The sequence below is a fragment of the Miniopterus schreibersii genome (genome assembly GCF_964146895.1).
Source record: "Miniopterus schreibersii genome assembly, chromosome: 9".
Classification (NCBI taxonomy): domain Eukaryota; kingdom Metazoa; phylum Chordata; class Mammalia; order Chiroptera; family Miniopteridae; genus Miniopterus; species Miniopterus schreibersii.
Genome location: NC_138118.1, coordinates 26915643 through 26931775, shown reverse-complemented (window position 1 = coordinate 26931775; position 16133 = coordinate 26915643). Strand labels below are relative to the sequence as shown.

General features: G+C 37.8%; 1 protein-coding gene across 4 annotated transcripts in view; it reads left to right on the top strand.

Moving 5' to 3' along the window:
- MET (MET proto-oncogene, receptor tyrosine kinase) overlaps positions 1–16133 on the top strand; it is a 149016-nt gene that overhangs the window by 29132 nt on the left and 103751 nt on the right. For 3 of the 4 annotated variants that reach the window (XR_013999589.1, XM_081148012.1, XM_081148013.1), the window contains exon 2: positions 13170–14386. The exons of the other annotated variant lie outside the window; for it this stretch is intronic. Coding sequence is in view for 2 of the 3 variants with exons in the window: in XM_081148012.1 (XP_081004138.1) it covers positions 13184–14386 (1203 nt within the window). In the remaining variant the exon portion in view is untranslated. The remainder of the gene's footprint in view (positions 1–13169; positions 14387–16133) is intronic. 4 annotated transcript variants of the gene reach the window in all.

The window sequence follows — 16133 nt, the reverse complement described above, 5'->3', positions numbered from 1 at the left end:
TTCCCCCTCAGGACTGTTCCCTATGGGTGTGTCTGGGGCTTCAGTGAGCTGGACCTGCCCCTTTCCTGCTGGGGGCGGTGCTCCTGGCTGCAGGAGAGGCAGGCGGGCTCCGCCCCTCCCTGCTCAGCTCTGGTTGGCTGGTCTCACCAGGCCCGCCCCTCAGACAGTCTACTGTGTAGACCCCACTCCCAGCCTCTGCTGGTCTGTCCGCACAGTGCAGGCAGGGAAGGTGGCAGCCAGTTCCACGATCAAACTCACAAATGCACAAAGCAGCACACAGGCAGAGAGTCTGCCCTGCAAGGTCCTGCTGCCCGTGCGCCAAGGCACCCAGCGGGAGGGGACCCAAAGTCAGCTCCACGCAGCTCACCTCACTTCTGGTCTCAGCAAAGCTGGGGCGGCTTCAGGTGCCACCACGGCCACCCACAGGGCTGGTCACAGATCCCAGCCTCTCAGCACCAGGAGCTCAGGGAGGGGAGGGCTTCTCCTCTCCCCCATGCCACGCAGATTCAGTGCTTTCTGGGGCTCAACACAATGCCCCATAGGGAGGCAGAGGGTCCCCTTGTGCAGCTGCTCAGCTCATTCCTCTGGTCCCTTACCACTCAAGTGCCACACACTGTGGGACAGCCTCCCCTATGGTCGGCACCCCGAACACTAGATGCTGGTTGCCGCCTCCACTAGAAGCTTTGTTTCCTAGGAAGGCGCTGTCCTCTCCTCAGGGACTCACCGCTCCCCTGGGTCCCTCTGCCCTGTGCGCAGGGCGCTCCTTCCCCTCATTGCTCCGGATGTGAGATCCCCGCCTTTGGAGGCCGGTCCACACCCCCGAGGGGAGGGAGCTTTGCAGCCTCCAAGCCTCTGGACTCAGAGCCCAGCACAGACTTCACGGGAGACTCCCCCTTTCTACGCTCCCCCTCTCTTACCGGACTCTATGATGTCTCTTCAGTGCTCCCCACTGGCACTCTGTCCACTCAGGTGTGTTTCTCTGTTTTTTTCCAAACTGGCTTTGTAGGACTTTAGGAGTAAATAGAGTCCGTGGCTGGGAGTGGGGGCACTCTGCTGCTTCTCACAGCGCCACCATCTTCCCCTCCAGCATTTTCTTAATATTGAAAGTTCAACCTTCACATGTTTGAGGGCAATGAAACATTCTTGTCTGACCTACAACTTATTAATGGGACAAAAGCCTGAGCCATCAATCAGGACTCTGACACTTCAATATATTTTCTGAATAGGACTTTTTACAATATGCACACTGATTAAAAAAAAAAAAAAAAAAGATAAAAAAAAGTCCATTTGTTCTTCTTTCCAAGAGGTTGAATTTACAGCCATTCTTTTTGGGTGTTTTTTTTTAAATTGTTCAAAATATTACAGATATCCCTTTTTTCCCCATTGATGCCTTCTACTCCACACCCACTTCCCTCCCTAGGCCTTCACCACACTATTGTCTGTGTCCATGGGTTATGCATATATACATATAAATTATTTGGTTAATCTCTCCTCATTCACCCCCACCTTCCCTCTGAGATTCGTCAGTCTGATCGATGCTTCCATGTCACTGAATCTGTTTTGTTCATCAGTTTATTATGTTCTTTAGATTCCACATATAAGTGGATCATGTGATATTTGTCTTTCTCTGCCTGGCTTATTTCTTTTAGCATAATATTCTCCGGTTCCATCCATACTGTCCCAAAGGGTATGAGAATGAGATCCTTCTTCCTTACAGCTGCGTAGTATTCCATGGTGTAAATGTCCCACAGCTTTTTTTATCCACTCATCTACACATGGGTACTTCGGCTGTTTCCAGATCTTAGCTATTGTAAACTGTGCTGCTGTGAACATAAGGGTTCATATATTCTTTCTGATTAGTGTTTCTGGATTCTTAGGGTGTATTCCTAGAAATGGGACCACTAGATCAAAAGGCAGTTCTATTTTTAATTTTTCGAGGAACCTCCATACTGTTTTCCATAGTGGCTACACCAGTCGGCATTCCCACCAGCAGTGTACCAGGGGTTCCCTTTCTCCACATCTTCGCCAACACTTGTCATTTGTTGATTTGTTGATGGTAGCCATTCTGAAAGGTGTGAAGTGATACCTCATTGTGGTTTTAATTTGCATCTCTCTTATCAGCTATTCTTAAAAGAACAAAGATATTTACTAACAGATTACGATGGATAAACTTGAGAATTCTTTTTTATCTTTACTCTTACCAGATCAGAGTGGGACTATGATCTCAATCATAGGTCACAACTAGAAAATATATAGTTGGCTTATTTTGTCCTATAATTCAATCAGTTTCAACTTTTAAAATGTTCATTGTAAGAAGGTATGCAATATTGCATATGCATCTGAATAAAAGTACTATTTACATCTTATTCAAAGAATCATTTTTGTAATAATCAAGAATCATCATTTACAGGAACTCCCAGACAGGGGTGGGGAACGTCCAACCTGAGGGCCATATACAGCTGGTGAAATCATTTGGTCTGGCCCTGCCACAGCCTCACCAAAGAGTAGCAATTCTAGCCATCACATTAGGGGTGAGTTAATTAAGTGTTTGACCAAATAAAGCAGGCTAATTTTTAAGTTGGTAATTTTTTATGTTCCCAGAATGATGTTATAAATAGCCAAATGGCCCTTGGCAGAAAAAAGGTTCCCCACTCCTGCCCTAGAAACATTAATTATAAGACATGAAAATTATTCTTTTACCATGTTTAACTTGTTTTCTCCTATAGCCACCTATATTTGAGTTTTAATAAGCTTGTTTATTATACATAAATATACAAATCATCTAGGGATATTTTTTTCTGTTTCAGAAATTTCGTGTTAGTGATAAGCTACCATGTACCGCAAGCACACAATATTTTTCTTGATTTTTAGTTTTAAAAAATGAAAAGAGCCTTTAATCCCTTTCAAAACCACCAATTAGGAACAGGTTGCCCTGATAATCACTTTAAAAACTGCATGTTTTAGATACGTAGCATCAAAATAACAAAAACAATTGTATGTAGTTTTGCAACATGTATGTGCTACAAAATCCTTAAAAATACTATTCTGGCCCGGCCAGCATGGTTCACCAATTGAGCATCAACCTACAACCCAGGAGATCACGATTTGATTCTCGGTCAGGGCACATGCCCAGGTTGCGGGCTTGATCCCCAGTGGGGGGGGGGGGGGTGCAGGAGACAGCTGATCAATGACTCTTTCATCATTGATGTTTCTATCTCTCTCTCTCCATCTCCCTTTCTCTCTCTGAAATCAATAAAGATATATAAAATATATATATATATATACTATTCTGCCCCAGCAGATAAATAGGTTCAGCCAAAATCTTTTCAACCAAGGCTATGCTAGTAAAAAGGGTGTTTGTTCCTTTATTCTACATTTGCTTACAAATTGGATTGTCACATAAAATACACTCATGGGACATACTCATACTAAGAAAAGTTATTTGTCATTTATCTGAAATTCAAATTTAATGGCATCTTTATTTGCTAAACCTCAGTGGGGGTATGGGTTTACTCTTCTCTAAAGAAGCAAAGTAATTGGTCACTTATTTGTTCTTTCTAAGTATAGAAGGCCCTTGCCACGGTGTTTTTCTTGGAGGACAACTTAAGAGGGACTTCAAGAACTTGAAATGGGTTTCAGGAAAACCACAAGATAGTCAAACGGTGGAAAAATAAGAAATAACACTAATCTGTAGATGAGAGGACTAAGGTGATGAAACAATCACCAAGTATTTTGAGTGGGTTCACCCAGCGGACTGTGCCAAGTTCCTCATTTTTGATGAGGGTAGGCAAAAACTGGCTAAAACACAACTTAGGATAATAAGTATAGTAGCTGTATTTATTGAATGCCAGTGTATGTAGCATAATTGAATGCCAGGACTTCTCATAATGTACCTTACCCTCATGACCAACCCACAAGATATGTACCATTATGCCTGTGTTTAAATGAAGAAATTGACAGAGTTAGAAGTGATGTAAATGGTAAATCCCCAGTTCACATCAATGTCTATCTGACACCAGAGCCCATATATTCTCTGCTACACCCCACCTTTGTTCAAGAAGGATTTATGAGCTATTAGGAAGAATATGTTCAAGCTAACTAGTCTGTACATATTAGACATAAGATTGGCTCATGGGTATTTTGGATCATTTAAATGTAGTCATGTAAAAGAGCAGTTGGATGGGCTAAAAAGTCCTGAATATTTCTTCATCCCTACTGTTAAAAATTATTTTCATGGTAATGTCTAGCTATATTAGAAGAGATTTTTGACATGGTATATATTTTTTATCTTTCTAAAGTCAGTTTAGGCTATTTTGATTATCATAATACTGTTAAATCTTTAGGTATAAGAATAAAATGTTCTACGTAGCAGGTTTTAAAATTTGCCTTTTCAACAGATCAATAGATCCATGCACTCTTCAACTTAGGTTACACATTTTGACTTAAGTATTTACGTGGCTATCCTCAAATCCACAGACTGTACACTTTTTGAGGGTAGAAACTTTCAGTATCCAGACAAGGGCATAGTATGCAATGGATCCTCACAATATTTTATTAATATTGTGTGATATATTATTTCATAAGCATTATTTATAAATACAGTATTTTAAATTACATCAGAAATATCCTACTGTAATCTTCTTTCCTTTGCTTTGTTTTTATGGGCCTACTTTTAAAGTTAATGGACATAATATAGAGAGAGAGTGGGCTAAGAATTTGCCTTAGGATTTAACTCTGGCACATTGTCCTGCAGATTTAGCCATGACTGTTTTTATGGCTATAATTTCCTTAATATGAGGTCTCAGCCATTATTCCATCATCATAAATCCCTTTTATACACTTAAAAGCAGGATTGAAATGTTTTCAAATTTTTATATCTTGACTTCACTTTGATACATTATTTCTACCTTGAGATTATGTTAAGTAAATATTGTAGAAGAATTTGAAATTACATAGCAGAAAAAACTAGTATACCACCTCAGAAATTTTAACTAATAGATGTTACCAAATGCAAAGTGAAATACTTAAAGTAATCTTTTAAAGTAAATCAAGAAACCATCGTTTTCTAATTACTAGAATACTTTACCTAAAGTGCTTATGCACTTTGTATTTGTATTCACAGATTGGTAGTATCTTTGAGTGGACCTTGTTTAGTCATAACTTTTTTAGGAGCATAGAATAAAAGAATCATAATGAAACTATTGATGAAAAAAGAAAGAGAAATAAAAGAGGAAAGAAAAAAATGTTACTGTTTCCCATTAGCTTAGGACATGGGGGATACAGATTCTCAAGGGATAACATCAGGAGCTTTTTCCGTATCTGGGATCTTCTGCTCCTTGAGTTATTGTCATGCACAGGCAGGCTTTTTCCATACAGTGGCAAAGATGGTTATAAGACACTCCAAGTTAACATCATCCTTAGTGTGTATGATCTTTGAAGGAGAGAGGTCCTCTCACAGTATCTGTACTGAATCCCAAAAAAGATTCTGATTGGCCTTGCTTTGGTCATGTGCTCACCCCTGACAAAGCTATTGGTCAAAGGAATAGAATTCATTGAAAGGCCAGCCTGGTTTGCAAGTTCTCCTTGTGGTGAGGGAGGTAGGCCATGTAATTGATAGCCCTATTAGATAGTGAAGGGAGAGTTTTCAAAAGAGTTGCCAATAGTGGAGACAGTGGCAGCTAGGTAGGTAAAAACAAATGTTTACTAAAATGTGCCTTTTGAAAAAAAAATATTTTCCAAGAAATGCAAATAATTTAAAACAACTTAAATAAGCATCATACTTTTAAAAAATTAGAAATACATTCAGAAGAACTAAACTACATGTTTATCACATTTTAGATAATATTCTGTTTTCTTTGCTCTCTGAAAACATGGGAATAATACTTACCTTCAAAGAAATCATGCAGATTAGAAGAGATGATGTAATTGACAGTATTTTATAAACTAGAAAGTACTATCTGTGTATTTATAAAATATGATTTCTAAGAAAATCAGTTTCTAAAGAAAGCAAAGTCACCTATGTGAAAGTTTGGAAGATCTCTTACAAAATGTATTTCATGACACCTGTTGTGGTTTTTCCTAAGGAATCAGTAGTTGGATACAACACACATACATGCTTTGTGATAGGTTTTTGTTGGTAATGGTGAGAACAATGATGATGACAGTAGTAGTGAAGATAGGCACAGAGAGCTACTCAATAAATTCTTAAAAAATTAAATGTATTGCTAGATTCCTAATGGATGAAAAGACCAAAGTAAGCTAGTTTAATGAGAAAACTAGAAGCAGATAGATGGCGGGCAGAGTTGAGTAGCTGATCTTCAGTTTATGTTGAGCTGAAATACTCCTAAATACCAGTAGATTAATAACCAGATGCCATCGAGATGATCACTCCTAGGAAATGTTTTGCCCATGAAATTGTCTTAACTACCAACTGAAAAGAAATAAAGAAATGATTTATATATGATTCTGTTTCATCTGCTGTGTGCACATTTTGAGAGAATAATTAGTCAGTCTGTTTGACTCATCTTTACATGTTCCTTGTAGTAAAGAACTCATAATTGGTTAAATGGCCAGCACTATTTCAAAAAGAAAGAAGAAAAAAACAAACAGTAAAAAGACATTCTATATTGAAAGCCTTATCCAGCACATCATAGGAATAAATGTATCAAGATAATAGTGTATGAAAAGCAAAAGTATTTCTGGAGTCACTACCAATATAAATACTAAAACTGCTCACACAGCTTGATTTGACAGATTATATAAATGGAGAAAAGAAAGCAAGATATGCCAACTCAGTGGCAATGGAGTAAAATGTAATTGTAGAAAACGATCTCAGAGTTGAAAATTATTAGAGCTGAAAAATACTTTGGAGTTCAAAAGTTCAACTCAGGAGTATGCTTTTAAATTATTTAATAACCGTCCCTCCAGGAGGGAAAAAAAAAAAGCCCTGATTTGTAGTGCTCACCTATTTCTATGGTGTAAAGACTCTCACCATGCCCAATCTCAAGCTGCTAAGATGAGGTCACTGAATGTGAGTTGGGAAGAGATGCACAGGATAGGTTGTCATGTGCCAGTGCCAGAGGGCTCCAGCACACTAGTTCAACACTAACTATAATTTTACAAATAAGAAAGCAACTGAGGCCAAAAGAGTTGTTTCATACAAGTGTTTGGTTGCACTGTCACTACTAAAACTCAAGTTCTTCCTCATGCCGCGCCTCAGTATTGTGAATGCATTATGAGGACAGGATCATGACTGATTGATTGGTAAAGCCCACATGCCTCCCCTAACCTGGTTAAGCATTCCCCTTTAGGGTTCCCCATAGATTTTTTGACATTGAGTTTAAACTGGGGTCTGTTTGCCTTCCGCCTCCACTAGTCTGAGATTTCACTGACACTTTTTTCCCCCATTTTTGTGTATCTGTACTCTGCACAATATCCAGAACATAGTAGATGCTCAGAAAGTGTTTATTGAGGCCATGAACAAACAACAATAACAGAGAACATTTATTGGCCTACCATGTGCTTGAACGCATTAACTCATGGAATCCTCAGAGTAGTGATCACAAGTGAGATAGGTACTATAATCACTTGCATATTTCAGATGAGAAAATAGAGGCTCAGAGAAGTTACTTGCCCAAGGTCATATAGTGAATAGATTCCCCTGCAGTCTATCTCCAGAGCCTGTGCACTTGACTATTCAGGTGTCACTCAGCTTACTGGCAGTGTCATTGAGGTACACAGTTCAGCAACAAATACTTTCGAAAGTTCTCCCTTTATTCCTTATGAATGACACAAACATTTCCCAGGGAAGATGTAGTCTGACCAACACACCCCTTTGCTAAGTTGAAATGATCAAGGAAATGGGGTGTTCAGTTTTCTCATTGTCTGAAGATTAAACAGAAACCTATATTCTAATTGAAAGTCCTGTTGTGGACAATAGTCCTGAGTCTCATTTTTTTTGCTTCAATTAAAAAATTAACCTTTTCTTTAATTTCTCAGTCTGAAAATGGCATCACCATTTGCTATCAAGAGAATGTAAAGAAGGTGTAGGACGCTGGGTTACTAACTCCAGGGGTATTCTGCAAGGATTTTTCTTTAAATAGAAAAAATATCCTCCTTCCCTACTGGTTTTCTTATGATTTGTCATCAAGTGAGATAACAAAAAGCCTATTACTCCCCGGGCTAGTGTGGCTCAGTTGATTGGAGCGTTGTCCTGTAAATGGAAAGGTTGCAGTTTCAATTCCTGGTCAGGGCACATACCTAGGTTGCGTGTTCAGTCCCCAGTCAGGGTGTTACAGGAAAACAACCAATCGATGTTTCTCTCTCTTTCCCCCCTCTTTCCCTCTCTAATTCCCTCCCTCCCTCCCTCCTTCCTGTTTTCTCTAAATATCAATAAACATGCCCTCAAGTGAATCCCATTATTACATTCGTACATTTTCTTGGATTCTAGTTAATTGAGGTTTAGTACCATGAATGACTTATGTACCAATCTTAAGATATGCACCTTATTTTTAAAATGTAACAATATAATACCTCAGATTTTTTTAAAAAGATCATTTTGAAGGCTCCTTCAACTAACCTGGAAGGAAAAAAATGTCATTTACCCTCTGCACTGCATTAATGGACATCAACTAAAATGCATATCAGTTGTTATGCTTTTTTTTTCTTTTGACAGTAATGGTTCATTTATTTTCCTTCTTTATTATTCTTTCCTAGAGAAAATATGGTGATAATGTATTTGTCTAATGTTCCCAATTTTAAAGATATACCAGTACCATATTGAGAAATGCATTTAATTTTTATGCCTAATATAGTCTAGAAGGTTTAGATACATATTTTCAGTTTGTTTATAGTTTGTATTTGTCTTCTAATAGGACAGCTTGCCTCAAATCCTTTTCTTCTACTCCTTGTCATTCCTCCCATTAGAGCCAAAAATTTTCTAGTTCATTTCAAAACAGGGAGAATTATATATAAAAATAGCAAGTACAACATCCTCTATACTTATTTATTTACATTTACATTTACATTTATATTATTTATATTTATATGATTTATATTGTTATTTATATTGTTACTTATATGATTTATATTGTTATTTATATTATTTATGTTATTTATATGTATATTCATATACACTCTATAACAAAGTACTTTCAAAGATGAGATCTCTTTTTGTTATTTAAAATAATCATGTGAGAGTATCAGACCCTGGAATTTAAGAGGTAGATGAATTGCCTGAAAGCACACAGCTAGAGAGAGAAAGGGCCAGAACCAGAGCTTTGATTGTCCATCCTCTGCTCCTGTGCACTGTCCCCCTTAGCATGGGAAGCCACTTCAGTGTTAGTAAAGCATTTAAGTCTGGACAGATTCCTGTCAGCCAGACATGGGATTAAATCTGGTTCTAACTGTGCAACTTTTGGCAAGTTTGTTCATCTAGAAGAGGAGAATAATATTTCCTGCTTCACCGGGTGTTTATAAAGAGTAATTCAGAAGGTTTAGGCAGAATGCCTGGCATATGGTAAGCACTCAACATGTTATTTTCATTATTATATGATTTCTTTCCGCTTTTTTAGCTTAATGAAGTTTTGCTTTGTCCTCTGGACCAAATAGTTTTCTAGCCTTCAAAGCCTATATCCCTAATCAAGTGCCTTCATTTGGACACTGGAGTCATTGTGTCCTTGACCTTCTGCCTTGGGTTTCTTCCACATCTTCCATAAATGTTAACAGGAAGTCATGATACATTGTATTTTATCTCAAAAGAGCACTCAGAGCTAGTAAGCAATATTTTCTTTCTTTTCTTTCTGACCTGAGTTTGCATGTCCTAGTGTAATCTAAACCTCCTCCTCTTTCACCCTGAAGTCCCTAAGCCCTCTCTTTATTCATCACTTTCAGCAGATGGCCATATACTGTAATTTATTTTTAAAATACTGAGATCATGTGCCCTGAACACTTTAGTGTCCTTGTACTTCATATGATTTCTCATCCTCTCCTCTGTCTCAGATAGAGTGACTTGTCTTATGTTCCAGGGCTCTTGGAAATGCCTCTTTTTGTTCCTTTGGAATATTGCCCCACCAGTTTTGTCTCCCTCATTTGCCCTCTTTGATTTCCCCACCTCTCTAGGCTCAACTACTTTCAGTTCTCCTGACCAGGCCATCTGCTCTCCTGCCTCTATATCTTTGCACAAACCGCTCTGCCATCTAGGAATTCTATTGTCCAGCCTCCTTCCAAGACTCAGCTCTAGCATCACTTCCAGCTTGCTGCCCTTCCTATATATCCCCATAACTGTCTATAAACACATACCTCCAAGTGACTGTGAGCTTCCTAGGGAGAGGCACCATGTCTCTGTATTCACAGCACTACCACACTGCTTGACCCTTAGTAGACACCAATAAATGTTAGTGGAAGAAGGGGAGATCTACAAATAAGCATATGTCTTTTCTACAATTTAAGAATAAACTCCTCTTTACCCTGATATTTCCTTCCTCTTGTCCTTCCTTTAACAAATATTCTACTTCCTCACCACACATTCACTTGCAATTTAGCCTCCAGTACCACTATTGAATCTACTGAAAACTACTCGTGAAGGTCAACAAAGTTTCCATGTGGATCACATCCTCGTTCTTGAGCTCCTCACCTGGCCTGGCTCCTGTGACTATGAAATAATAGGTTTGCTTGATGCCTCACTAAACTTACCTATATTAACTTCTTCACTAGTTTTTCTAATGCAGGTATTCCCCAAGATTTGGTTCATTTGTCTTCTCTTCTTTCACCTTGTCTCTCCGTGAACATACGCTTGGTTTTAACTATCACTTCTATGCAGATAACATGCAAAGTTTGTTTCTAGTCAAACTTGAATTCCAGTTAGTCCCTCAAGACCGAGTCCTGAGTATTCATTTTTTCTAGTGCATAGATAGCAAATACTTGGCACTCATGCTTCCACTTTGCACCATCTCACCCAAGATGGATACTGTCTCACCCAAGACGAATTGTGCCTATTTTCCGGTGAGGGCAGGCTTCTCCTCAGAATCCTTTCCTTATCCCCTCTGTTGTTTGACACAAATGCTCTGTCTGCTTGGAATCTTCATTCTTCACTTATTCTAGACACCTACTTCCTGGTGAACAATGTAAAACCTATTAGTCATCCCTATAGTAGAATATTTTCACTCATCTCAAAATCACATCAAACTCAGCATGTTTAAAACCAACTTATTGTATTCCTCGGTCTTCAGCCCAACTTCCTTGTACTGATTGCACTAGTTTTGTAACTTGTTCCACTTTTTCTAAGATGACCACTAATCATCTTTGCCTTCTCCTTTGTATTCCACCAATTTAGGTGTCAATCTTATTTATTCAAGTATGTCTCTCATTCATCCCTTTCTATTCTTAATGCCACCATCTTGGTTGGCCCTTGTTACCTGGTTATGGGCTATAATCATAGTGTGTCATCTGGTCTTCCCATTGCCAGGTTCTCCCTGCTGTAAGCGACCATGCCTCCAGATCAGTCCTCCTAGAGTAAAATTTGGTTTATATGGCTCTCCAGCCCAAATCCCTTTAATGACTTTCTTTTACCTCTTAAATAAAGCCCCAATTTCTATCAGATTTAGTTGAGTATAATTATCTTTGGTTTTTGAGTCAAAAGTATTTGGATTCAGGTTCTGGCTATTATATTTGTAAATGTTATTCTGTGACTTTGAACTTATTGCTTAATTTTTATTCACTCATTTATTCACCATGTATTTATTTAACACCTACTGTGTTCTAGACTCTTTGCCAGGTATTTGGGATATAGTGATGAGCCAAACAGACCTTGTCCTTACTCTTCTGAACCTTACAACACTGTAGACTTGTCCCTATTTCTTATAATCATAGTAGTCCTAAGTACAGGCCATGCCTCCCTCTCTTGATGCTTTTAGCATTTGATTTGTGCTATGCAAGGTATTATAATGTCATGTATTATAGTTATTTGCACATGTGTGTTATCTCTCAACCACACTGTAGATTCACTGAAGGATAGGAACCATTTCCCATTTCCCATAGTGCAAGCACAGAGCTATGCACATACTAGTTGTTCAATGAATTCTCTTGTGAGTTTTGTAGACCCAGGGTTAGACTTCAGAATACTTTTAATGCCTAGTATGTTTTTAGGTGCTCCCATTGTCCTGTCAGATTATACATTCAAAAAGGAAATAAATAATGGCTTTTTAGTTTCTACTCATTCTAAAGCCTATTCTTCCAGCCTACTACCTGCTGATAATTATTGTAAGTAGAATTTGCAATGTTTATAACTTGTGTACATTAAGTTTTTAAAAACTGAATTACAAATCCACTCTGCTTTCTAGAAAATATTGTTCATGTGCATAAAACTGAATGTTAAAGTAATGTTCTTTTTACTGAATAGCTTTTGACTTGGTAATATACAGTATGCTATTTTTCCATGTGAAATAATTCTAGGACTTTAGTCCTAAAGATTAATTTTATTTTACACATTTTTAGCTTACTGTTTTTATGTTCCCATGATCTTACATTAAGTTAAGCATTTGTCTATCCAAAACAATAGGTCAACTATAGCTAAATTATAACCATACCTTTCATCTGCACACAAAATCCTATTATAAACAGCATGTGATCATTTGCTTTTAGAATTTTTATTGTTTTCTTCCAAAAGGAAGCTAAATTTAGCCTGGTAATTCTACATGCTCCCAAGAGAACAATGCCTGCTGTGATTTCTAGAATAAATGAATCTGAACCACAATCCTTTACTTGACTGAGAAATTTTGAATATCAACCTAGTCATTAACCACAGATATTAAACCATATTAAACAACCAGCAAGGGGTTAAGAAAGAAATTTGCTATGTTTCTGACTTCATTGCTGAATGAGTCTAACTTAGTCCCTTTATCATCCTTAATACAGAACATTGTTTGCATCTCGTAATGGTTCTCTAAAATTACTCATTCTGGCTTGAGTTCTAAAATTAAACTATGTGGAGTCATGTCCAACAGCACAATGCATCTTTATGTGAAACCAGCTAGAGTTTTTGTTTTCACTCTATATAAAGTTTTCAGCAAGGAAACTTTGTTTCTAATAGTTTAACTGTTAATAGTTATTTCCATTTCTTTTTTCTTTCTAATGACAACTAAATTGCTCTCGCCTGAAACGTGTTTTGGCAGATAAACTTCTCACCATGAAGGCCCCTGCTGTACTTACACTTGGCATCCTTGTGCTTCTGTTTATCTTGGTGCAGAAGAGTGATGGGGAGTGCAAGGAGGCACAAGTAAAGTCTGAGATGAATGTGAACATGGAGTATCAGCTTCCCAACTTCACTGCAGAAACGCCCATCCAGAATGTCGTTCTACACAAGCATCATATTTACGTCGGTGCCATTAACTACATTTACGTTTTAAATGACAAAGACCTTCAAAAGGTTGCTGAGTACAAGACTGGGCCCATGCTGGAACACCCAGATTGTTTCCCATGTCAAGACTGCAGCCAAAAAGCCAATCTTTCTGGTGGCATTTGGAAAGATAACATCAACATGGCTCTGCTTGTTGACACGTACTATGATGATCAACTCATTAGCTGTGGCAGTATTCGCAGAGGGACCTGCCAGCGACATGTCCTCCCTCCCTACAATACTGCTGACATACAGTCCGAGGTACATTGCATGTACTCCCCACAGGCAGATGAAAAACCCAGTCAGTGTCCTGACTGTGTGGTGAGTGCCCTGGGAACCAAGGTCCTGATTTCTGAAAAGTACCGGTTCATCAACTTCTTCGTGGGCAATACCATAAATTCTTCTTACCTTCCAGATTATTCATTGCATTCAATATCTGTGAGAAGGTTAAAGGAAACACTAGATGGTTTTAAGTTTTTGACAGACCAGTCCTATATTGATGTTTTACCTGAATTCCGAGATTCTTATCCCATTAAGTATGTCCACGCCTTTGAAAGCAACCATTTTATTTACTTCTTGACAGTCCAGCGGGAGACTCTCAGTGCTCAGTCTTTTCACACAAGAATAATCAGGTTCTGTTCCGAAGACTCTGGATTGCATTCCTACATGGAAATGCCCCTGGAGTGTATTCTAACGGAAAAGAGAAGAAAGAGATCCCCAAGGGAGGAAGTGTTTAATATTCTCCAGGCTGCCTATGTCAGTAAGCCTGGGGCCCATCTCGCTAGGCAGATAGGTGCCAACCTGAATGACGACGTTCTCTTTGGAGTGTTTGCACAAAGTAAGCCAGATTCTGCGGAACCAATGAATCGCTCTGCCGTCTGTGCATTCCCTATCAAGTATGTCAATGAATTCTTCAACAAGATCGTCAACAAAAACAATGTGAGATGTCTCCAGCATTTTTATGGACCCAATCATGAACACTGTTTTAATAGGGTAAGTCACACAGATTCCCCACTTACAAATTATGAGGTATAAATCAGAATAGGTATCAGTCGAGAAAAGAACACCAACAGCTTTTTGGTGCTTTGTAAATGGTCTTAATCTAAAATATTTGCATATTCTTCCCAAGAAAATTTAGAAATTGAATCTTCACTTAAAAGTAAAATCACAGCTTGAGAAAAACTTAATATGATAACTTAAAAAAATAATAATATATTTTTACAATTTGGATTTGCACATTTGCCAACACTTCAGATTATTAAACTTATTTCTCCCATAAGCTTTAGTAGTTCTGGTCAGATTCACACAAAGTTTACCACAACAGCAATTTCTGTAAAACACAATTATTAATATCCCAATAGAGTCTTTACAACATTGAAAATTCCACACTCAACATTGAAAATTCCACACTCAAGTTAATTTGTGGGTTTTAAAGGCTTTTTCCTTATGATGCACCATTTGCCCACTAATATGCAAATGAATGGTCTATATTTTTGGCATTACTTAAAGAAACAACTAAAAACAAAACAACAAAAAAATATCTTCCAAAATGCTGGTAAATAAGACATCTTTAAATGAGCTAATAGACTTCTCTAAATAACTTAGAAAGCTAGAGAGGAAATTTTTGCTCCCAGAATCCTTCCTTTGTTTTTTTAAATACACATAAACAAACACATTTATTTGTTTTAAACATTACTTTCACTAGTATGAATGTAAGTTTCCTTTATTGTTAATGTTTTTAAACAAGCTTCTGAGATGCCATTTTTGCATGTGTCCTTCTGAGAAAAGAGTTTAGGATCAGTATTGAATCATATTACCCCCACAAAAGTGCCCTGAGAATGTTCATGATTAGGTCTCCTGGAATAGATAATTTCCATTTCCATTCTTTTTTCTTTAATTTTTTAATTTATTTTTCAATTAGAGTTGACATATTATTATATTGCTTTCTGGTGTACACCCCAGTAATTAGACTTTACGTAACCTACTAAGTGATCATCCCAATAAATCTCACACCCATTGGACCCCATACATACTTATTAAGAATATTATTGACTATATTCCCAGTGCTGTACTTTACATCCCTATGACTATTCTGTAACAACCAATTTGTACTTCTTAATCCCTTTACCTTTTTCACCCATCCTCCTAACCCCTCTCCCATCTGGCAACCGTCAAAATTTTCTCTGTATCTATGAGTCTGTTTCTGTTCTGCTTGTTCATTTATTTTGTTTTTTTCAGATTCAATTGTTGATACATATGTATTTATTGTCATTTTGTTGTCCATATTTTTATCTTTTTTCTTCTTCTTCTTAAAGAAGACCCTTTAACATTTCATGTAGTACTGATTTGGTGGTGATGAAGTCCTTCAGCTTTTTCTTATCTGGGAAGCTCTTTATTTGTCCTTTGATTCTAAATGATAGCTTTGTGGGTAGAGTAATCTTGGTTGTAGGTCGTTTTTCTCACTTTGAATATTTCTTGCCACTCCCTTCTGGCCTATAAAGTTTCTGTTGAGAAATCAGCTGATGGTAGGGGAGCTCCCTTTTAGAGAACTGCTTTTCTTTTTCTGCTTTTAAGATCCTCTCTTTGTCTTTAACTTTTGGTATTTTGATTATGATGTGTCTTGGTGTGGGCCTCTTTGGGTTCATTTTGTTTGGGACTCTCTGCATTTCGTGGACTTCACCAAGTTAGGGAAGTTTTCTGTCATTTTTTTTCAAATAGGTTTTCAATTTCTTGCACTCTC